The following is a 24,832-nucleotide window of genomic DNA, read 5'->3' on the forward strand; positions in this document are numbered from 1 at the left end:
TTCCCTCTTTCTCCCACACTTAATAAGTGCATATCTTCTTAGCAAGTAAGAGGTTTCTTAGAGAAAAAATTAGCTACACAAACAGTGAGAAAACCGAGCAAAACCTCCTTGTTTTGTTAGGCTTTCACAGTACCCTTTTACATTCATAAAGTCCTGATGCTTTGTCTCAATTATATTGTACCTACACCCTCTGGACCTGAGTAAAAGGGATGTTTCTACAGCGAGCGGGAATAGCAGATTAAGGAAAACAGATCATATGTATGTACTAACCTAACCAAATGTGCAAGTAAAAACTTTACAATATTGTCACATGACTCAAGAATTAATTGATTTGAAAATTTGTTCACGTTAATTCATGACATGAGCCATTAAATTGAAAGCAATGCCCTCAAATAAAAACACCAAGATGGGTAATGTATTCATTGTAATTACATAAAAATGTTATATACCTCTCTTTTCTCCTGTGTATGGAACCAAGTCCTCTTTGTCCTTGCATTCTTTTGCTTGTTTCTCTAAGTGTTCCAGAAGTTGATCTCTATTTAATGGACCTGTAGGTGCTTTTTTTGTCTGATCTTTTTGTCTTAGTCCTGCAGGCAGAAGGTCATTCTAAAAGGGAAAGAAAATACACTAATCAGCAATCCAAGGACTATGATGAGTCCCATTTTAAATTATTCAGTTAGAGCAGAAGTATACAGTTGGAAGGTTTAATCACACAAACCAGATCTCCAGCATTAATGAAAATGGAAGCTCATCAACAAGAAATGTGTGAGTGTTCCTGGAATAACAGGAAGTGATTGTGCAAAACGATAATTTTATCTTTTCTAGTTAAACACTAGTTTAGTTGGAAATTTATTCAAAGCTTCTTGTGATCCAGTGGGAATCTGTTAGGCCTGGGGCTCTGTAATTCATAATTGAAGATACATTTGTCTCTAAGCCATTGCCTCCAGTTAGTGAAAATGATTTGTGTTCAAATTCAAAAACATATAAAGACACAAGACCAAAGCACTATTTTCTCAAAAATGTAATAAGCTATTCGAAATGCTCTCAAGCATGTAACAATCGTCAGCTGACCCCACAAATCAGAATTTGAAAGAACTATGGAAATGCCAAGGAACTATCAAAGAAGAAATGGTCTGCTAACTTGATGGATTTAGTTAGACTTTCTGAATATGCTAATCAAATATGTCATGTTATTTAACAGCTTTTTTTAAATTGTTTGGATACAAGTCTTTTTGTAATGCCTGCCCTTCTAACTGTTCGTAAAATAGGAAGCAGATGTCATTGGACTTATGAAATTAACCCCGGATATTAAACAATGAGCATAAACACCAAAATTCTTACTTAATGTAACCCAAAAGGTACCATTGTGAAAAAAAATTACTCCAACATGGAAAAAGATAATAGGCAGATTGTAAATATTCACCATTACAGTTAGTACAATAAAAATGTTCATTAAACTGGCAGGTACTATTCCAATATTTAAGAAACATTTGGGGAGGCACTGTTGGCGTAACAGTTAGCACATCTTTTCAGCGCCAGTGATCGGGACGGGTTCAAATCCCACGCTATGAGGAGTTGGTGTGTTCTCCCTGTGTCTGCATGGGTTTTCCCCAGGTGCCCAGGTTCCTCCCATCATTCACAACATACAGGGGCATAGGTTAATTGAGTGTAAAAGGGGCAGCATGGACTTGTGGGCCAAATGGCCTGTTACCATGCTGCATGTATGTACGTCTAAATGAAACAATGCAATAATGCAGACAGGTAAGTTGAGCTAAAGAGAGAGGTTAGGGTATTATTCATCAGAACACTGGAGGATGAGGAATGATCTCACTGAGGTATACAAAATCATGAGAGAAATAGATGAGGTGAACAGAGAGTCTCGTGCCCAGAATAGGGCAACTAGTAACCATAGGTTTAAGATGAGGGGCAAGAGATTTAACAGGAACCAAAGGGGTAACTTTTTTTTTTTTTTTTTTTTTTTTTTTTTTTACACACAGAGGGTGGTGAGTGTATGGAACAGGCTGCTGGAGGAGGTGGTTGAGGCAGGTACTATTCCAATGTTTAAGAAACATTTGGACTATTATTGGATGGAGAGAAAATTCAAAATTCATATGTGCAAAGGGACTTGGGAGTCCTAATGTAGGATAGCCTAAAGGTTAACCTCCATGTTGAGTCAGTGGTGAAGGAAACTAATTCAATGTTGGCATTCATATCTAGAGGAAAATGATACAAGAACAGGCCCTCACTTGGAGTACGGGTTACAGTTTTGGGCTCCTTTCTTAAGAAAGGATATACTGGCATTGGAGAGGGTTCAAAGATTTACAAGAATGATTTCTGGAATTAACAGACTAGCATATGAAGAATATTTGATGGTTCTTGGAATGTACACTTTTGAGTTCAGAAGAATGAGGTGGAGGAGGTCTCGTAGAAGCATCTTGAATGTTGAAAGGTCTGGGCAGAGTAGATGTGGCAAAGTTTCCCATGAGAGGGGAGTCTAGGACAAGATGGAACAACTTCAGGATTTTTTTTTTGTAATTTTTTTGTTTATTGCACTGTGAACTATATCAATGACAATATATACATGTGTTCTTCATTAAAATATACACAGTGACATTTCCTTTGAACAACTTCAGGACTGAAGGACACCCGTTTAAAACAGAGATATGTAGGAATTTCCTTAGCCAGAATTGTGGACCTCTGGAATTTGCTACAGTGGGTGGCTGTGAATGGCAGGTCATTGGGTGCATTCAAGGCAGAGACTGACAGGTATCTGAATAATCAGGGTATCAAAGGTTATGGGGAGAAGGCATTGATCAGCTCATGATGTAATGGTGGTGCAGACTTGGTGGGCCAAATGCCCCACTTCTGCTCCTATATTATATGGATGTATGGTTTTATGGATACGATGGGTTAGAGGATAAGGGCCAAACACAGGTAGGTGGGGTTAATGTGGGAGGGAGATTTTGGTTGACCTGGACAAGACTGGCTGAAAGGTCTTTTTTGTGGTCCTGAAGTAGTTTATAGTTAGTGTGGTAAGAGGAGGTTCAAGAGCCTGATAGCCATAAGAAAAAAAAATTTCTTGTATCTAGAAGTGCAGGACTTCAGGTTCCTGTATCTTCTCCCTAAAGGTTAGCAGCAAGAAAAGATTGTGACCAGGGTAACAGTGCACTTTTATAATTTTGGCTGCCTTCTTGAGCCAGTGCTTCACATTGATGTTTTCAATGGATAGTAGGCCAGAGTCTCCGATGGTCTTGGCTATGTTTGTAACTTTTTGCATCCCTAGGAATTTAAATTACTAAACCAGGCCTTGACACAACCAGTCAGTGTTCTTTCCACAGTAAATCTATAAAAGTTCAATAGAGTATTCTGTTACAAATCTCAGACCACCACATTGCCTCAATGTGCTGACTCCAGGAGAGCTCCTCTGATACCACCCAGAAAAGGTCCTCTGATACCACCCAGAAAAGGGCAAATGGATGTCAGATGGTGCATTAAAGTGGCAGGAGACAAGAAGCTCACAATTAATCACCTGTGTACTAATTGCAGATGCTCCACAAAATATTCACCAGATCTGCATTTGGTTTCTCCAGAGTGGAGGAGGCCAGATTGTGGACACCAAATGTACTGCAGTGGATTAGAAGATGAAAAATTACATTGGCAGGTCTTAGAAGAGCTCTGACGAGAAGAAAACAAACATAAACAAATTGGTGACACTGCCTCTGGAGTAGACCTGGAGAGTGGGGAGCAGAGACTGAGTGCTGCTTCAAGAGTCCTAATGCTGGCAGCTCTGAATAGGTTTTAAATGACCTGATAAAGGACCTGATGCTGTTTTTAAGAAATGTCCTACAACCACAGAGGCCTGTTCCCGAAATGGTGGCACACGTGCTTGGCAGCGGCCATGAGGGGTTGCAGACTCCAGGGCAGCAGCAGACCAGTGAAGGAAATGGGGAGAACACCTCCCTTCGAGAAGGAGAAACATGGGAGACAACCCTACAGGATGGTGACCATGGCGGTGGACCAGTGAGTAGCTCAGCGGCTGAGGGACCCACAAAAGACCATGCAAATCCTCTTTGATCAGGAGAAAGTGAGTGAAATTGAAAAGTAGCTGTTCAAAGTGTGGACAAGTTTGGTCTAGTGAATGAATGTTTTGGTGGAAGAGGAATTGAATGAGCCTCAATCTGTAACTGGCCAAGTTAAAAATAATTGGAGAGAAATAAGAGCTACTTTCTACGTAAAAATTTGGCTTGCTTTGAGCAGGCAACACTTGAGGGGAAACCAGAGAACATCTATGATTTTAGTAATTACTATCTCAAACTTTTTGTTCATTGCTCTGAATAACTCAGACATACTTGATTTTTTTTTGCAATCCATAATTCTTTTTATCCTTCTGAAGGTTGTTAAATTTGTAGATATCTGTCTCATGTTCACAGTAATGGCTTACATTAGCCAAACACAACAATAAGATCACATAACACCTATATCTGATCCCCGATTTAACATAATCCCAAAACAGAATGCTAGCTGCCAATGTCTCTGACTGTAGAAGAAGCATTTTAAAGATTCTTAGGGTCACAAATATGTTGAGGTGCAGTCCTCTTCACGGCCTCTGAACATTTATAAGAAAATTTCAATCCATTAAAATACAGAAGAGCAACAAAGGAGGGCAATTACATTCCTCTGGAAATAGTTGAAGGTACTATATACTGTCTAAATAATTCACAAGAGTGGTATTGGTGTTTTGTGCACAGAATATATGAAATTGATAACTCTAGTCTGAGAAGATTTTGTACGTTATTGAATACTCTATCAAATTTTACAGGTGTACTGTGGAAAATATATTGTCTGGTTACAACATGGCCTGGTTTGGAAACTCAAGAACCCAAAAACACAGAAGGCTGCAGAAAATGGAAAAAGTAGCCAAATCTATCATGGGCACTGACCTCCTATCCACTGAAGTCACAGCTCAAGACATCAGCTAACATCACTAAGGATTCCCATCCACCAATGACAATCTCTTCTTGCAGCTATCTTCAAGCAAGAAGCCTGAAGTCAGGCACCTTTAGACTCAAGAGCAATTTTTTTTAAAAACAGCTATCAGACACTTGAAGTTTTGTGCACTAACCTAACCTTGACCATTAATTACTGAAAAACCACCAAAAGATGTGTCTGCACTTTTAGAACATTACTTTTAATTGCTCTAACAACCACCATCCTTTATATTTATTTTTTTGTCTCACGGCACGTTCGGTGCATCTGTATGTTCTATTTATGCATATGACAATAAGCTTTCACCATCATTATGAATATATAATCTGAACAACTCTATGAATGTAAAGAAAGCCTTTGTTTCTTTTAATAAAGATCATTCCAAAAATACATTCTCTGATTTGGAAAATGCAACTTTTAATGCATACTGTCCAATCAGTTTGAGTGCATTGCAATATCTTGGACATAAAATAGCAAAACTGCAGTCAGGATCAATTCCCTAGCAACCAGAATCTGCTTCCAACAATCTGTCCCTTTATTATAGATATTCTTTTCTGTGGAGTGCATTTCCATTGCCTTCACTTTCCACTTTCAGTAAATATTTTACTTCTGTGTATCAGCATTTATGTTCTAACAAAATATTTACTCTTCATTGCCTTCTGACAAAATATTTAAATGTTAGAAAACTATAGCCCCTTTCACACTTGCAAGTGGTCCCAGGAATTAACGGCCAATCAGCCAGAAAGGGTCGAGTGTGGAATGAAAATCGTCTCAATACCAGCATGAGATGATGCCAGAGATAGACTGCCTCGACCTTTAGTGGAATCCCCAGCATCTGTGGACACCGGCATTGCAATAAGGCAAGTAAAATGGGCAACGGCATTCTAAGACAGAAATGATGCAAGTTTATGCGTGCGTGCAGGAAAGTGAAGGAAGATTAAAATGAAGGATAAACTTTGCCGTGGGACAGTCGCAGCGGGAGAGAGAATGTGCTAGCAATAAATAGCAATAATGGACAATTTATAAACAACATGGGAAAGTTGGTAATGCTATTTATAAAGATCATGGGGAAAAAGCAATGGCAGTCCTGACTTCCCAGAATGCCGTACAGCAGAAAACCCCTTCATGGATGCTCTGTGCCTGCAGCCATGCATACAGCCCTTTCTCTCCCACATGGTATTCTGGGAGAGCAGATCCGCCATCGCTTTTTCCCCACAGTCTTTATAAATTGAGCACTATAGTGCTACCAACTTCCCCAAGCTGTTCTAAAATTGTCTGTTACTACTAACACTTTCCCACGGTACCTTATAAAGGTTTATATAGGTCAGCACAACAACAACAACAGGGACTGAAGGACTCGTATTGTCCTATACATAAAGCTTAATTATATTATAATTAGTCATGATTGATTTTGTTCAAATACAAGATCATAATGCATTGATCAGGATTTAGGGCAGGTCCACAATCGCTCGATGCATAATGACATCACCAGTAGAACAGTCCTAACCCTAGGGATGACACCTTGCCAGTGTGAAAGTGTTCAGTGGTCCCAGTTAAGAGTGGTTAGGTGTGAACAGCAAAAACACCATTCCTATCCTGGGTCACTGAATAGCTGATTTAGTGGGACACAAGTGTAAAAGGAGGTTATGATAACAGTTTTCTTGCATTATGTTGTCTTTTTCCCAAGACATATTTTTTAAGATCTGATGGCTTGGGGCATTATCAACGAGAACATCACTGTACAAAGTCTTTCTAATCTGACTCGCATCACTTGTGTCATTTAACTGTTGGATTTCTAAATATGGAATAAACCAATCACAAGATAGTGGGTAGAGGTGCTGGAGAAGTGATTTATGGAGAGGGCTAACTTTGGGAAAGATTCTACAGAGATAACATCACCAAGAGATAGACCTACAATTTTAAACTCCAGTTATGAACATTCTGTGAAAGTTCATTCAATGAACAATTCACACCTTTGTTAAACAATGTATGGGGTTAAGTGTGACTGACATAGTAATTAAAAATATTTGTATCTGTAGTATTGCAGTTTGGAGAATAAAGGGTAGAAATGTAGCAGAAATATTTGCCATATTCCTCTGAGTTCTGGACACAATGTCCAGGAACTTTACTATACGACGATATGTTATCTGCTGGAAGAACTTAGCAGGTTAAGCAGCATTAGTGGCTGAAAACAAATGTTGACGTTTCAGGGCAGAACCCTTCATTGGGATGGGAGTGTTGAGGAGAGATAGCTGACATAATATGAATAAGGGTCAGGGAGGAGTAAAGGCAACCGGTCAGAGGAAACTAATTGGCAGGTGCCAGACAAAAGGAAAGGGAGTCAAGAGGAAATAGGATGCATCATACAGTCAAAAGGTCCTTTCATGCCAAGCCTCAGCCTGGAGGCCGGCTATAAGCACAGAGGGAAAAGCCTCAAAAGGCTGCTCTTGCATTGCATTCATGTTGAGTGGCATCTCATAGCACCCTCTGGAGTCAATGAAGGCGGGACGACTGGTGTTGTAGCACCGCCCATCATAAATATAGAGCAGAGCAATGGCCGTCTTCCCTACCCAAAACCTCCCATGCACTTGGAACTGCTCTGTGTTTCCCAGAATGATTCCAGCTGCGTGGGAGATTATGGGTAGGAAAGACGGCCATTGCTTTGCCATGTTTTGAGCCACTGACGAGCGGTCCCGAAGGCCAAAGTAGCCTGGTGAGGTGCTGAAGCAGCCAGTGGAGCAGTCACAGCCCGCACCAGCTGCCCCCTGATGGTCCCCGCCCTGACAGCCGCTGCCAGCCACACCTGCCCTGATGCCTCGCGCTGGCTGTCCCTGCCCTGGCCGCCCCTGCCCTGACAGGTGGGAGTGTGGTCTGATGGCGTCATCATGATGTCATCAGCTGCTTGCAGATGCTGCAATCTGATAAGAAAAGGTGATTATAGTGGAATAATGAGAGCTGAAGGGAAGGAGCTGTTAGGAAAAGACAGAGAAGACCAGATGGACCTGAAAAGGGTTGGGAGAAAAGGGGGAAGAACATTAGGGTGAATCAAACCATAGAGGGAAGAGGATGAGAATTGGAGGGGGCTGGATGGGGAGGGGGAGGGGGGGGGAGGGAAAGTAGGAGAAAGATTGGAAATAGTTGGGAAGAGGGACATTATCTGAAATTGTAAAATTCAATATTCATTCTGCTAAGAAGCATATGAGGTGACTGCCTTTACTTTACAACGGGTCTCACTCTGCAGTGGAGCAGGCCAACAATGGACAGGTCAACATGGGGATGGGAAGGGAATTGAAATGGCAGCAACCGGGATCTTAGGATACCCATATTATAAGAAGAGCACAGATGTTCTGGGGAACAAAGAACTTTGTACTTGGTCACACTGGTGTAGAGGAGGCCACATTGGGAATACCAAAAGCAGCAGATGAGGTTGGAAGAGTTCATATTCTGAATGCAGAGGTTGATGGAGTGAAAGGCAAAGTCAAGGGGGAACCTATCCCTGTTCTGTCTGGAGAGCAGAGGGTGAGAGTGGAACGACAAGAAATAATGTGAGAAATAGCCCTATTAGTCACAGTGGAGGGGAAGCCACATTCCTTGAAAAAGGACATTTCAGATGTCCTAGAATGAAAGGTCTCATCTTGAGTGCAGATACAAATTTCATGTGTCCACATGCACTTTATCACATGGCTTTTCCTTGCAATTTCAGTATTGAAACTTTTGCAGTTTAACTTGCTGCTTACACTCAAGGCATTGGGCAATCAGGTGACACAAATGGAAGATGTATATGCTCCCTTTTCACCCAGTTCATCTCAGTTTCAAATAAATTCTTTTTCAGAAAGAGAACCACTCAAAATTACTTTAACAATGACATGGAGGAAGAAAGGATTTGTGCATTTTTTTTCAACATGCAGAAGATGTACTAAATTTGAAATAATTGCAGAGCTTCTACATCTGGGAAAATAATTCTCACATATAACAAAGTACTGAAAATATATGAAATTAATTGAGGTTATAAGTCAGCACTTGACGTAGGTCGAGATCTGAGTTCTGATCTGAGCAACAACTCTGGTATGAAGCCAATTACAGCAGGAGTAGAACAGTATTCCCTGACAAACTCCCGTCACCAGGACCATCAAACCAGGGTATCAATCCTAATTCAAACAGTGCAGAAGAGGATACCTAAAAATGAGATGCCAACCTGTAAAGCTACAACACAGCACTATGTTCATGCTCAACAGTAAAAACATCACAGATCAGTCAGAGCTAGATCAGTGGTTCTCAACCATTTTCTTTCCACTCACATACCACTTTAAGTAATCCTTATGCCATCGGTGCTCTGTGATTAGTAAGGGATTGCTTAAGGTGGGATGTGAGTGGGAAGGGAAGGTTGAGAATCACTGCTCTAGACCCAATTGTTACTGAAATGTATTGCTTCAGAAAAACTGTCATTGGCCCATTTCCTTTGGAGTTATGAAACAGTGCACATAACAAGTCAATTAGGTACGATTAAAACCGTGGTTTTCAAACTTTTTCTTTCCACCCACTTATCACCTAAGCAATCCCTTACTAATCACAGAGCACCTATGGCATGGGGAATACTTAAAGTGGTATGTGAATGGAAAGAAAAAGGTTGAGAACCACTGAGCTAAATGATCCCGCAACCAATGGATCAGATAAAAGCTCTTTAGTCCTGCTGCATTAAGTTGTGAACATTTAAACAGCTAATGGAAGGAGGAGGAGGCTTCAAGTACAATCCTATCCTCAATGATCATGCGAATTCCAAAGTCCACGTGGAAGGATTTACAGTGAGAGTTATTTGATGAGCTACATAAACATTACAGCTACAAGAACAGGTGAAAAGTTTGGTATTCCATGGTGAATATCTGTCTCCTTGACATCTCAAAGCTTGTTTGAATGAGTGCAGATCCAATAAGATGTTTGCTCATCAATAAGATGCTCACAAAGGTGAAATGCAAAATTCTGCAGATACTAGAAATCTGAAATAAAAATAGAAAATGCTGGAACTTCTCAGGAATGAGGGACAGTGAAAGAATGTTTCTGTTGATGACCTTTCATTAATAATTTGGTAACTGATGGTCTGTTTGGGTTTCTATGAAAACTACTTGGCATGAGATCTCATTACAGCTTGACTTAGCTTGCGTGAATTTGTTTGGATTTTAGGAGGCGAAATAAAAGTGATTGTTCTTGACAGAAAGCAACACTGGAGTCTCTGGCATCGAGGATCACTTTAAAAACCTTATCAATAGGTATCTAGGGGAAAGCTCTCCACTGGCTAGAGTCATATAGAACATAATCAGAAATAGCTGTGATTATAATCATAATTATTGGTATCAATCATTTCAATTCATTGCAAATTTACTTAAGGCAATGTCCTCAGCCCAAACATTTTCAATAGCTTTATTAATGCCCCTCCACCCCCCACCCCCCCCCCCCCCCCCCCACCATGCCATGAGTGGTAATGTTCACTGCTGACTATCATGTGTTGGGTTTTATCTGTTATTCATCAGATAAATCAATAACTATGCTGCCTGCTTCTTAGGGAGCCAGCAACTCCATAATGATGAGTTTATTGTCATATGCACTGTACATCCACAACTTTCACAATGTCCTTCAGTTAAAGCAAGTTTTCAACTGAAACCCTGTGAATTAGTACTGTCAGCTGTACTCTAGCCACTGATCCTGATCCAAGCAGTAGGCACTCCCTGAAAAGTTAATTCATTCATGAACATAGTTGAGAAACAGAACCTGTAACAAGAATATACCAGCTGAAAAGATGAAAGCCCATCTTAGGCAACATGTGAATCACTTCACAAAAGAACTGACATCTCTATGATCTCAGTGGAATACCACTTGTCACGGATCTCTAGCTAGAATAACGCACTTCCACCACTACCACGTCTTCTGTGGGCAAGCCATTTCCGAATCCAAACCTTCAACTCAGTTTGGAGCAAAATACAAACAGCAGGGTCTCAACAAGAAATGTCGACCATCTTTCTACCTCTGTGGATGCTTCCTGACCGGCCAAGTTTCTCCAGGAGTTTTTTTTTGCTCCATATTCTAGCACCTGCAGTCTTTGTGTCTCCAGGAAATATGAAACCACCTGGGCCACAAAATGGAACAGGAGAAACATCTCAAACGGTGACAATGGCCATCCAAATCGCACCATGGTCCATAACGAGCTTCACTCCTGAGAGATCCATGTCTAGCAGCAACAAAACCAATGAATGGATTGCTAACCTTGACAATGAATTCCACTTGTCCCCCCAATCTACTGCGTGCTTGCTGAAAAACCAGACACCAATCAGTGTTATACCAAGAAGTGACAAGTAATAGTATGTTCCAGGCAGCAATTATTTCAACACAGCCCATCCAATTCAACAGAATTACTTTTGACAAATCTGACATTTATTAATGTGCTAGACGGTCATCCATAACCAGCAACTTAAACAATTCAGGCACATGGATACTGTGGGCACAAGAATGAATCAGAGACTCATTCACAGCATAGTGACTCACAATCCTTAACCATTTCCACCATATGCCTTGTGTAGATCAGTAGTGTGATCTTGCCTGGACAAATCCCCCCCCTCCCCCCCCCCCTTATCCCTTTGACTCTATTCCTTCTCTTTCCCCTGCCCATCACCTACACCTTCCTTCCTCCATGAGAGCACCTTTCTCAGCCCTTTGCGGCCTTCCTTATCTCCTTTTAGCTCTTTAGTTCTTTTTCCCCCCTCCCACCAACATTCACCCATCATCTGGAATGCTATGCTCCCTTGCCCTCCCCCCCCTTCTTATTTGATCATTTGCCCAATTTTGGCATCCCAACGAAGGGGTCAGGCCTGCAACATCAACTTCCTATTGCTTTCTGAAGACGTTGCGTGGCCCACTGAGTTCCACCAGCCCTTTTTTGTTTTGTTGTCTCGATAAATGACGTTTCAAAACACAAGAAAATCATGTCATCTAGAACAAATTAGTTCAATGATCAGACACTAACTTAAACAATCATTTTTGCATTGCGGTTGTTCACATTCATTATCTGTTAACAGTTCTTTCATTATTTACATGTGTATTTTTTATAGCACTATCTATAAGTGGTAATTCTGCCTTGCCTCCAGGGAAAAGACTCTCAGGGTTGTATGTGAAGTCATGTATTTACTCTGACAATAAATGAAATCAGATTCCTGAGCCAAACACAATCTGCTGGAAGAGCTTCGATCAAGCAGCACTTGTGAGAGAAAAAAATGGTCAACACTTCGAGCCAAAGCTCTTCAGAGTCCTGATAAAGAGTTTCGGCTCGAAACATTGACTATACTTTCTCTCCTACCATTGCTGTTTGTCCCAGAGCTCCTCCAAAAGATGGTGTTTGGCTTCAGAATCCAGCATCCTCAGTCTCCAATGTCTCACACAGATTCCTAGTTTGGGTTTACATTATTCCATCTTGGAGCAAAATCTTACAATTCAGAATCAGAATTTATTGTCATGAACAGGTCATGAAATTCAGTGTTTTGTGGCAGCGTCATAGTGTAAACATTCATATTATAACCATCTTACAACATTACTATAAAAATAATAGTGCACGAAAAGTAGGGCAGTGTCTTTGGTTTATTGATTATTCAGGAATCTGATGGGATCTTTGAGGATAGAGGCTGCTTTTTTAAGACACTGCCTCATGGAGATGTGCTCGATGGAGTGAAGTCTTGTGCCTGTGATATCGCAACCCTCGAGTTTATTCTTGACCTGAGGGCTGGTTCCTCTATACCAGGCAGTGATGCTGTGGTGGTACACCACTGGCCTACTGCAGGGGGCAACCTCTGTACCTGCAGGAGTGTTAGGGGACAGGACAACACCTGGCCGGCTGTCAATCAGTCGGCCTGAATGGATCAAGCCCCACCTGGTCAGGTGTCAATCACAAACCTGTGGCAACCTCCTAAGTCCTCACTCAGAGTTGCTGCAGCCACAACCAGCCTGGCTCTGTGGAAATCTTTGTGGATTAAAGCCTGTTGGAGAGTCTTTGTGGATTAAAGCCTGTTGTGTGTCTGATTCTGGCTAACAGTGCACTACAGATGCAACCAGCTAGAATGCTCTCCACAGAACACCTGTAGAGATTTTCGAGTCTTCGGTGACATACCGAATCTCCTCAGACACTTCACAAAGTATAGCTGCTAGCGAGCCTTCTTTGAGATTGCATCAACGTGGAGGCTCCAGGACAGATCGTTGGAGATGAATGAATTTGAAGTTTTTGACCCTCTCCACTAATGAGCCGTCGATGAGGACTGGGTCATATTCCCTTGACTTCTTCCTGAAGTCCACAATCATCTCCTTGGTTTTGCTGACTGTATTGGACCCTGGACAATTTTATTTTCAGACCAGGAATAGGACTGAACCTACAGCGAGAGAGAGATGATCATGCACTGCTACAAAGCACTGAAGCAGCGCTAGGGAAACTGACAGCTGCATGGAAACACTGAAACATGGCTGGGAAATTACAGCTACCAGAAGCGCAAGAGCCACTTGCTGGAAGCCAGTGGGCTCAAGGAGCGTGCGCCCTCTGTAGTCAACCTCTCTCCATCACTTGGGAGAGCTGAAGGCATGCACTGGGGCAGTTAAAGAGCCCAGCACATTGAGTTTTGAACAGGTTGGTCAGTTAGTCAGAGGGCAGTCACTCAGATGGTTGGTCTGTGTATGCGTGCTCATCCGGCAGCTTCAGCAAAATAAGAGGCTGGTCATTCACGGGGGCTAACACTGCCATGCGTAACTGTCAGAGTCCTCACCCAGTAACTTCAGTGGGAGAAAGGAGACTGAGTTACTTTGTCTACAGGTGCCACCACTGTTGTTGCTCTGACAGCAGTTTGTGTCACTCTGCTACCCAGAGCATGTGTGTCCGACCTGGGCTTCCCCAGTCCCCTTCCAAGAGGAAAACTTTGGGTGATAGAAGTCACTTGACCACCCCAGACAGGGTGTTTAGAGGGGAAGACTTCTGTGACAGAAGATCACTTGTTTACCCTAAAGTGGGCTTCAGAGGCATGAACCTTGTGTAATGACTAGGAGGTCACTGCATGAAAATTCCTGTGTGAAGAAATCAAAGGTGATTGTTGCCACATTCAAAACTCAGGAAAGTCTACAGTTATCATGGCCATCTGTCTCCACATCCAACTAAAAGACAACGAGCAACCAAACTAAAAATCCTAAGCCTGGAGACTCTGCAAGCTGTTCCTTTTTAATTGACGAACGTGACATGATGTGACTGACTTGAGGTTTTTTTTGTCCATTTTTTGCTTGGACTGTAATGATCTGGGTTTTTTCTCCCCCACCCACCCACCCACCCACCCACATACACCTTATAAGTATCCATTGTTAATGTAGAGTTATGTTAAGGGCTTATGTTAAATTTATTGAGGTAATTCTATTATTGTTAATTCGTTAATAAATTTTGTGTTAAACTTAACTCATCTGTTTATGCGTCACTCATTTCCTGCTGGTGAGGTGTAACATGACGTTGAGCACAAGGTTGTTGTGTAACAATATTAATATTTGGGGAGAATTTATAACATTTAGAATATAGGTCACATACATACACATTTTAAAACAGATCTTATTTGAAAGACTGAAGAATTCACATTGCAGGATCTCTGGAGAATGCAAGCACCTTTCACAAGTAGGTGTTAATGGAACTGATGTCATAAAATGCTTGACCATTGTCTTGCTGGAGCCATGCTGTCTGTCAGTCCCTTTTCTGCAAAGTGCTCACAGAAAGGTCAATTCTGGATTGTTTATCTAACAACAGATGGGAGCAGAAGGAAGAACTCCTGTTTGCTGGAGAAGGTGGAGGTTTTGCAAGACATGAGTCACATGCTCTTTTTGGAGTATTAGTTGGAAGAGAGAGAGTTGAATTAACAGCTCAGTCAGTAAGTGGGACACTGACAAGTAATTGAAAAGTGCAATCCAGGGAAAACTGTTTGAAACTGATGAAAGCAAGTTCCAGAGCAGTAGATGGCTGGAAGTACTATCTGTCTGATGTTTCGCTTGAAATAGAGGAAGGAATGGAACTCTGTGGTAGCTTGAAGCAAGAGGTTACTGGAAGTACTAGCAAGTTTCATCAGCAAGATCCTGAGGTGACTAGTGGTGTTAACTCAGTTGTGGAAATCCTGGAGCAACAAATATCTCTCTCTGCAAACCCTACAAGAACCTTCCTGAGTGGTAAACATTTACCCTTCAAGCACCAAGCCTGGTGAATTTTATACATGTTAAATTCTGTGCACAGTATGGTAATTGCCTGCAACCAGAGAAGTTGGAAGAAGGAAAAGTGAGATCGAACTGTGAAACAAAGAACTTTTCTTGAATTTACACATACATTACATACATGTGCGCTTAGAATGAGAAGGGGGTTAATTTGGGTTAGTTAAGTATAGAGTTAAGTTAAAGTTTGATTCTATTTTCATGTTTAAAGTTGATTAAAAATAACTTTTGTTTCAAAAACCACTTGTCTTGGTGAATGTCTATTGCTGCTGGGTTTTGGGGTCCTTTGGACTTGTAACAGTATTCATTACTCCATTTAACAAGCTGGTCTATCTACACTTCCTCATTGTCATTTGTGATTCTGCCAACAACTGTAGTGCCATCGTTAAACTTGTAGATGCCACTGGAATTGTGCCTGGCCACACAGTCATGGGAGTATAGTGCGTAGAGCAGTGAGCTAAACATGCATCCTTGGGGTGCGCCTGTGTTGATAATCTGTGAGGATTCTAGAGATTGTGGTCTTCCGATGAGAAAGTCAATGATCCAGTTGCAAAGGGCTAGAGTTTGTATCTTCTTGACCAGCACTGAGGGAATAATGGTATTGGAAGGCCGAGCTGTAGTCGATGAAGAGCAGCCATATGTATGAATTGCTGTTTTATAGTTGATCCAGAGCTGAGTGGAGAGCCAGCAATATTAGATCTGCTATGGAATGACTGTGACAATAGGCGAATTGAAGTGGGTCCAGATCTTTGCTTATGTACATGTTAATTCTGCCCATGACCAGCTTCTCAAAGCATTTCATCACAGTAGATATGAGTGCTATTGGGCGATATTCATTGAGGAACCTCACTGTACTTTTCTTGGGAACCAGGAGGATTGATACCCTTTTGAAGCAGGTGGGAAACTCTGACTGCAGCAATGAGAGGTTGTAAAAGTCCATGAACATTCCAGCTAGTTGGTTTGTGCAGATGTTCAGTACACTGCCAGGTATGCCGTCAGGCCTGATGCCTTGTGAGGGTTCACCCTCTTGAATGATGTTTTGATATTGTCCTCAGAGACAGACATCACAGGGTCCTCAGCCTTTTCAGCGATTCTAGTAAGCATTGTTTAGTTCTTCTTCTCAAAGTGGGCATAGGTATTCAGCTCATTAGGTAGTGAAGCATCACAGCCATCTATAGTGTTTGCCCTTGCTTTGTAGGTGGTAATTGACTGCACTCTCAGCCGTAGATGGAATATATCTGTCTCTCTCTAGCTTCCTATTGTTACAAGATCAAACCAGCAACCTCAAAGGCGGCATATCACACAGGGGTAAAGATGAACAATTACTTTATTAACAAAAAATTCACCTTCAAACTTTAATTCAAAATTCCCCCTTTTTATAACAATGCCCACTAGTTATTATGCAAATCTCTATAACAGTGTAAAACTAATAAATTCCCCAGCCTAAATATAACATATGTAATCAAAGTCTAAGCTACACTTCCAACCAGCCCACAGAAAAACTTAAGACACAAAACACACAAGACTCACAAAACTTCAATCTCAACCGAAGCAAAGATCATAAAATTCAGTTTGTTTGGTAAACTGAAGCCAAAAGATCTGAGAGCGAGAGAGCGAGAACAAAATTCAAAGTTGTCTTCTTGTGTTACTTGCAGAGAGATGAACAACTGACTTGGTCCGAATCCTTCCGGCTGCCTTCGGAATGTTCATCCTTTTTGAAATCCCAACATTCTAAACTGTCCTCCAGACCATGACTCATGCTCTGGGCCTTCTTCCAATCCACAGCACCACCCAGTGGTGGTTTATCATCCAAGTCCAGAAATTTTTAGATCATTTTTATGCACATGCTCAGTCTATCTCCCACTCTCAGCAGTCCACCTTCATCTTGGCTCTTAAAGGCAAACTGTCACTTTTTAACATAAAGCCACACAACACATAGGCCAATACACAACACAGAACTCTAACACCTCCCCTACTAAAGAAAAAAAATTGGCCCAAAAGAACAAATTTTTAACAATTAATGGAAGTATTACATAAATAAAACACTCCATTTTTTTTTTTTTTTACAAGTATGTGATTATATTCATATCTAGCCAGATTAACATCTTGACAAACAATCTGCTATTACATTATCTGTCCCCTTTATGTGTGTAATAATTAAATCATACTCTTGTAACATTAAGCTCCAGTTAACTAACCGTCTGTTCTTATTTTTCATTTTAGACAGAAAAACTAATGGATTATGATCAGTATATATTATTAATGGTTTTTGAGCAGTACAAATATACACATCAAAATATTTCAATGCTAAACCAAACGCTAATAACTCCTTTTCAATGGTCAAGTAATTTCATTGATGGTCGTTAAACTTTTTCGAGAAGTACGAAATAGGATGTTCTACTCCATCACCATCCTTCTTCTGCAACAGTACAGCACCAACTGCTTCGTCACTGGCATCCACTGCTAAAAAGAACGGCTTTTCAAAGTTAGAGGACACAAGTACAGGCTGATGGCATAAAATGGCCTTTAACTTCAGAAACGCTTCCTGGCATGCATCTGACCAGATAAATTTTTCTTCCTTTCCAAGTAGTTTTGTTAGTGGGAGTGCAATTTCTGCAAAGTTTTTACAAAATCTATGATAGTAGCCAATCATACCTAGAAATCTCCGAAGAGCTTTCTTATTACCGGGGATAGGAAACACAGTGATAGCCAATACTTTCGCTTCAACCGGTGGTGCCACCTGTCCCTGTCCTGTCACATAACCCAGATATATTACAGAAGCATGTCCAAACTCACTCTTGTGCAAATTCACTGTGAGGTGTGCTTCCACCAGTCTCTGAAATAACTGCTCTAATTCAAGCATGTGTTCTTCCCATGTCTCTGTACTAATTACAGTGTGCTCTAAACCCTGAATTACTGCATTAATCATTCTCTGAAATGTGCCAGGTGCATTTTTCATCCCAAAAGGCATAACACTATACTCATACAATCCCGAAGGTGTAACAAATGCAGAAATCTTTGGACAGAAATATGGATATGAAGGATTTAGAAGGATAGGGACCAAATGCAGCCCATAATGCTAATTAGGCAAGTTGGGCCAAAGTTACAAGTTCCCGCCCCCCCCCCCACCCCAGTTCAGTTTTATTATCACATACAGTATATAGAAAATGCCCGGATAGATAGTACAACAATTAAGATACAGTAAAAAAGTACAAAGTGCAGAGTTACAGGGCAAGATTATCTGGTACAAAGCAAAGACGATACAACTTTACTTCTGTGGGCAGTAAACAAAAGTGCTAGAGAAACTCAGCAAGTAATGCAGCATTCATAAGAAGAAAAAGGCAATCATTTCAAACCTGAGCCCTCTGTATGCCTCAATAAAAAGTTGGGTGGGCTGTGGGGATGGAAGAGTACAAGGCAACAGGTGGGAGAGTAGAAGCTGAGAAGTGATAGAGGGAGAGGGCAGAGGGCTAAGAAGGGTAGCTCTCGGATCAGAGAAGGAAGGTAAGGTTGGGAGCTAGAGGGAAATCACTACATTCTTCTTCAACACCACATTGATAATGGCCTTCTTGAAGCAGGTGCTGAAGAAAGCCAGCCAGCCTGCTGAAGAAAGAGGTTGAAGATGTCTGGGACTACAACTGTGTAATGCGCGTCGAAAGACTTGATCCAAACCAAGGCTTTTATTATCTAAAAGACTGGAGCATATCACAAATAGGTCAACCAGTCCAGAATGACCTGGACTGGCTAGGAGGAATCCTTTAAGACCTGCCAGTAGGTGTGGCTACACTCTCAGCCAATCACAGTCATCCTACACTAACCATCTGTACATATGTACATATACACATTGGTGATAGAATCTGTACTATCACAAACTGTCAGTTAGTTTCACAGGCAAAGAAGGCACGTCCAGGAACTCCATCTGGCCCAGCCACTTTCTGCAGGTTCACTCTCCAGAAGCCAATCTTATATTTGTGTCAGTGACCATGGGTGCTTGAGGTAGGAGAAGTGTGTTCCACTATCTCACTGGTCCCCTGCTCAAATCTGGCACAGAATGCATTTAGCTCATCAGGGAGGGATGCACTGTTTACTATTCTGCCAGGCTTCATTTTGTAGCCTGAAATGGCATGCATGCCCTGCCATAAGTGCCTGATGTCCACAAATTGTCTGGGTCTTAAGTTTGGTTCAGTACTGCCCCTTGCCAACTCTAATGACCTTGCATAGGTTATCTTTTGACCTCTATAAACAATTAGTAGAACTTGGACTTAAAAGAATTATCAATTTAGGTATATTTAAACCAGCAACTGCACATTTGTTATTCCTATAGAAATACAATTGAACCTTCCAACTAAACTGAACTGTTTCAGGCTTGAATCTATTTTAGACTTCAATTCTGTCACATTCTCTTTAATGAACGTTAAAAATTAATTTAAAAAGTCAATTGCATTCCTAAATCAGAAAAGATGCACCTCAGAATTTTCAGAAATATGGAGCAAAGATAGAACAATCCTCTAAATAGAGATTTTATTAACTTCATAAACAGCAGACTCAAAAGTGAGGATAACAAATATCACCAACTAAATATTTGAAGTAACAATTAAACTGAAGACTTTAGAGCAGTCATTCCATCATCTATTTAGATATAACATATGCAAGAAAATACAGAATGCAACAGTGAGGTATTGAGGCCTTGTGTGTTCAATAAAGATCTTAAAGCAATAGGTTAACAGTTTCAATTTATTTTATTTCTTTGATGGGTTAATTAAATTCATGAAGCAGGGATTTACAAATCAAGACTAAAATTCACAAAAACAACTTTAGCTCTAACATTCTTAGTAAAGAAGAAAGTCAAAAGAAAATTGGTCTGGACGGGGAAGGCAGCTGATTTATAGGGCTTTGCAGCAATTTGTGATGCAAATTAGAAATCATTTTATGGAAATAAACTTCATGAGAGCACATACAAGCAATGTCTATACGTACATCTGGATCGAGTTCTTCCAATTCATCCTCCAACTGATGTATCTCCTCTTCTGATAATTTTCGAAGAAGATCATCTTCATCAACATCTCGATACTTTTCTAATTCTTTTCTAAACGGTGTAGACATGTTAAATCAATCCTTCCTTATATTCCTTGGCAATACCTAAATGTACCTATAATTCAAATAAACAAAAAGGGATCATTAGAATGAAATCTCTTAAAATGATGAGGTAATTTATAAGTAAAATCTACATCAGCACAAAACTAAATTAGTTTGTTTACTTGAATATCAACATACATAACGTAGTTCATGTTTTATTTCAATTAAGCATATCCATGACCTTAACTTTAGCATAAGCCCAGGGGAAATTTGGTAGAAATTTGATAACTGACTGAGTGAGACTTTCTGGAGCATAGCCTCACGGGAGATCATTAGTTCAGTTTCCCCCCCCCCCCCCCCCACTACTCTTCAGTTAAAAGACTTGTGCTGCAATTTGCTGGAAATGGGAACTAATGAATCCCACTCCAAGGGCAACAACAGGCATTTGGACCTTGGTGAATGTCAAGACTGACTAAGAGACCATGAGAATTAAGGAATGAGAAAAATTGAAGTGATGGAGTAGGAATGGTATTGAATTCAACTAGAAAAGAGGAGGGAAAGAAAGAAGGAATAAAATGTGAAAAATAAAAATTGAATTAAGAAAAAAACTCTAACATGGTTACACAGGCAGGGATTAGATTAAACACTTTTATTCATTCTATTGTGAGTCAGAGAGGAAGCAAAACAACATTGAAAAGGATGATTACAAGGGTTTACTTTCTATGGCAAGTTAAATCAGGAAGGTGAGGCTAGATATTATGTCCAAGCCACTTCTGGAGATTTTCAATTTACTACATATTTCTTAATCCCCTGAAATTGCTGCCAATTTGTACATTAATAAATTGTTTACATCAGCAACACAGTTGGGCCAGATTTCCAGAAATAACAGTTGTTGGCTTTCTCACATTTATCGCCACATCACCCGCTCTTCCATCAGCCCTTGTTGTTCTTGTTGAATTAAGAGAGGGATTGGGCACTCAGATCGAGTGGCATTTAAGGGAGGGGGAAGTGGGAAGTGGGGAGGGGAACATCTGCCTTACTAAAATGCACTGCAACCACGTGACCAACCTTAGCACCTGCTGATGTCAATTTTATAAGCAATCACAACAAAATTATCCAATTTTATTTTCAGCATTTTGATTAGGTTTCACCCAACACTTAGAAACAGCTATGGGGTGGGGGGGGGAGGGGAGGGGGTGGGAAGAGACCAAGGACGAGGGAGAGAATAAAGGAAAGGGAGAGGGGGAGAATGTGGGAGGGCGAAAGAGAGCTGGGAAGATCAGGGGAGGAGAGGTTGGGGGGGAGGGGAGCCGAGCCGGGGGGGGGGGAGGGGAGCCGAGCCGGGGGGGGAGGGGAGCCGGGGGGGGGGGGGGGGGGGGGAGGGAGCCGAGCCGGGGGGGGGAGGGGAGCCGAGCCGGGCCTGGGGGGGGGGGAGGGGAGCCGAGCCGGGGGGGGGGGGGAGGGGAGCCGAGCTCTCCTTTTTTTTTTTTTATTTTCTTTCTCTATCCTGTGTGTGTATCCTACGCCGAGGCCGGGGGGGGGGAGGGGGAGCCGAGTGGGGGGGGAAGGGCGAGGAGGTTGCCAGGAGGTCGGGAAGAGTTGGGGATTATTCAGAGACTGAAATAGATTTGATGTGGGAAAAAACGTGGCCATTGGGATATGCATCACTTTCGGTGTTGCTTGTACAGGGCACAGGTGTGCCCATTTCCCTGCTTTTCCCACTCACCTATTCACCTGAAGAAAGCTCAATTTGTCCTCAATTTTATGACCAAATTTGATATGATTGCACACATCTGTAACTTCCTTCCCACCTCCCCTACATGAATCCACAGGAAATTCCAGCCTTCATACATGAAATCTCCAACTTACGATTTCATAGACTGCCCAGCCTATGCTCCATTATGTATCACATTCCCTCAGCAAACACATCCAGTTGTCAAAACACTGCCACATCATAGAGTGGTCAGCATGAATGTCATCACTTGTGTTGATAACAGCATAATGGATCTCCAAAACCACCCCTCCCCCCCCCCCCCCTCGACCCAAGAAATTTTGCATCACCAGAACTCACCAACAAGCATCAAGATCTTGCTTATCCTGCTTAGTCTATCTCATACCTAACACAGAGGAGAGCTGTGCCAAAGATGGGGCAATGACAACCGACCCCCCACTTTCTGAACAATGCATTTACCAAGGTCTGGAAAAGGATGCAGGTATGCTTGTCAAGGTTCATCCCAAGCAGCTGTGTAACAGAGAACTCTCTGATCTACAGATTGTTTCTAGGGATGCAAAGTGCTACTGGAAGATCTTTAGCACAATGAAAGATGCACTGAGATCTGCCTGAAATCTGACAGTCTTCAGGCCTAGCAAGATGCTCACAAGTGAATGCTGGTGTCTGACACACTCTGGACTGCAGGAGTACATGAAGGACACACCGAAGTTTGGTTCACCCAATGCGAAGGTTTTGTGGGAAAGGACTGTAATCTAAGGCCCTGGCACCACTGGGCTCTGAGCGGATGGTGTAACAGCATTTCCTGAGGTTACCGAGGCAGGCAAGGTTACAGGTCACCATCCTGTTGACTTTCTACCGGAGTTCTATCAAGAGTGTCCTGGCTGGCTGCATCACAGTGTGGTATTTTGCTGTAAAGCATTAAATTGGAGATTAAACCACAGGGCCACAAGAGCAGCAGAGAGGAGTCTCCCTTCCCCCCATCAACATGATCTACCAGGATTGTTGTCTGAAGAGGGCTCGTAAAATCCTTAAGGACCCCTAGCAGCCCACACATAGCATCTACCAGCTACAGCTATCGAGAAAGGGATACAGAAGTATCAGAGCCAGAACCACTAGGCTGAGAAACAGGGCAGTGAGACTGCTAAATGACTGATGAACTGCTCATACAAACCCTCTGAGAATCTACTATTATTTAACAATATTTATTTTTATATATGTAATGTATATAAATCACTTATAAATATATGTTCTATGTCTATATGTGTTTGCATTCTTTTTTTACACTTAGGTCTGAAGAACACTGTTTCATCCAGTTGTACTTTACAGTCGAATGATAATAATAAACCTGAACTTAACAACCTCTCAGATCTTTGTTTGAAGTGGCCACACGAGTAGCATTGGTGCTTTGTACATAGAATGTATTAATTGGATGTAATTATGAATGTAAAAGAAGACATATGGTCTTGCAACAATTTTTCCATCTGAAAAAAATCGTATTTAATTGCTTTCAGTTAAGATTTGCCAGGATAAGAACTGCAAGATATAAAATAAGCATATGCTCAAATGGCTATGGCAAGGCAATAGCTAATTGTTTTTACCAACTACAAGGACAAATGGATTCACCCTCTCAACTTTATGTTTCCCAAGCACAAGATAAACTTAAAAGTGCATGGAGAGACTAATCAAATGGCAGAAGCTTTATAATGTTCACTAAAATGTTGCAGCTGTTGAATTTCTGTCATGATAAACATTTCTAAAATAAGTACCTTTACCTACTATGCAGGTGTAGAGACCAGCTTGGTTTGTGGACAGCAATTTTTTTCCAATGATGAGGATTTAATTCAAGGATAGATCTTCAAACCTTGACAGATATTTATTGAAAATTTTCAATCATTACAACACCTTTGGAGGTAGTGAGAGTTTTAAAAAATATTGAAAAAGAGAATTTATTAACTCAAAATTAAACAAGCAAACTAGGGTCAATTATTTAAAAATCTTGGAGTGAGGAACTTCCATATGTGGGCAAAGTATTCAAAACATAATTGGTGTGTTGCAAACATGATTGAAAATGGAACAATATGATGTCGCTTTCTACAAGAATCAGATTTGCAAAAATCTTGAAAATTTTTCAATTGAGCACATTAAGTTCCAAGAAAAGGATATGGCAAAACGAGAGCCAGAAGTGTTAGGAAAATTTCTAACACAATACTAGAATAAAAGGATCTCAGTTGGGGTTCATTAAAGCTGAAACCACAAGATAGACAAAAGAAATAGAAAGGGAAATTACACTTTTGCATCAAATCACAACAGCAAGGAAATGAAATAGAAAAGGTCAGTTTTCTACCATTAAGGCCACCTCCAATTTAAATTCCATACGGAATATTTTGGAGGATCAAGAACCAAAAACCAAGAATACAAAGGTTGTGGACTTGCATTCATTTCTAAGACCTGACATGCAAATGTAGCACTGAGGAGGTGCTGCAATACATGTTATACCGAGGCCCTGTTTGTTCTCTCAGGTGGATGCAAAAATTTCATGGCACTCATTGAAGAGCAAGGCCATTCTGCCAAGGTCTTTGAATGTCTATCCCTCAATCAGCTTCATTAAAAATAGATTGTCTAGTCTTTGTTGTATTGCTATACATTAGTTAATGCATTTCTTAATTTGCATCAATAACAACACTTCAATTCCATGACAGTAAAGATCTGTGCGATGTCCAAATTTATGAAAGTTCTGAATTGTTTGCTTTCTTCAAGCCTTAAAAGAAAACAACAGCGCTTAAT

General features: G+C 41.1%; 1 protein-coding gene across 2 annotated transcripts in view; it reads right to left on the minus strand.

The window, feature by feature from the left end:
* Positions 1 to 20,385, minus strand: part of tmod1 (tropomodulin 1) — an 81,131-nt gene extending 60,746 nt beyond the window's left edge. For both annotated transcript variants that reach the window (XM_069926297.1, XM_069926306.1), the window contains exons 1-2: positions 20,218 to 20,385; positions 450 to 606 (exon numbers count right to left, since the gene is read on the minus strand). In XM_069926297.1, coding sequence (XP_069782398.1) covers positions 450 to 606; positions 20,218 to 20,343 — 283 coding nt within the window. In that variant the 5' untranslated portion in view covers positions 20,344 to 20,385. The remainder of the gene's footprint in view (positions 1 to 449; positions 607 to 20,217) is intronic.
* Positions 20,386 to 24,832: the final 4,447 nt, after the last annotated feature.

Source organism: Narcine bancroftii, chromosome 1 (genome assembly GCF_036971445.1).
Source record: "Narcine bancroftii isolate sNarBan1 chromosome 1, sNarBan1.hap1, whole genome shotgun sequence".
Classification (NCBI taxonomy): Eukaryota; Metazoa; Chordata; class Chondrichthyes; order Torpediniformes; family Narcinidae; genus Narcine; species Narcine bancroftii.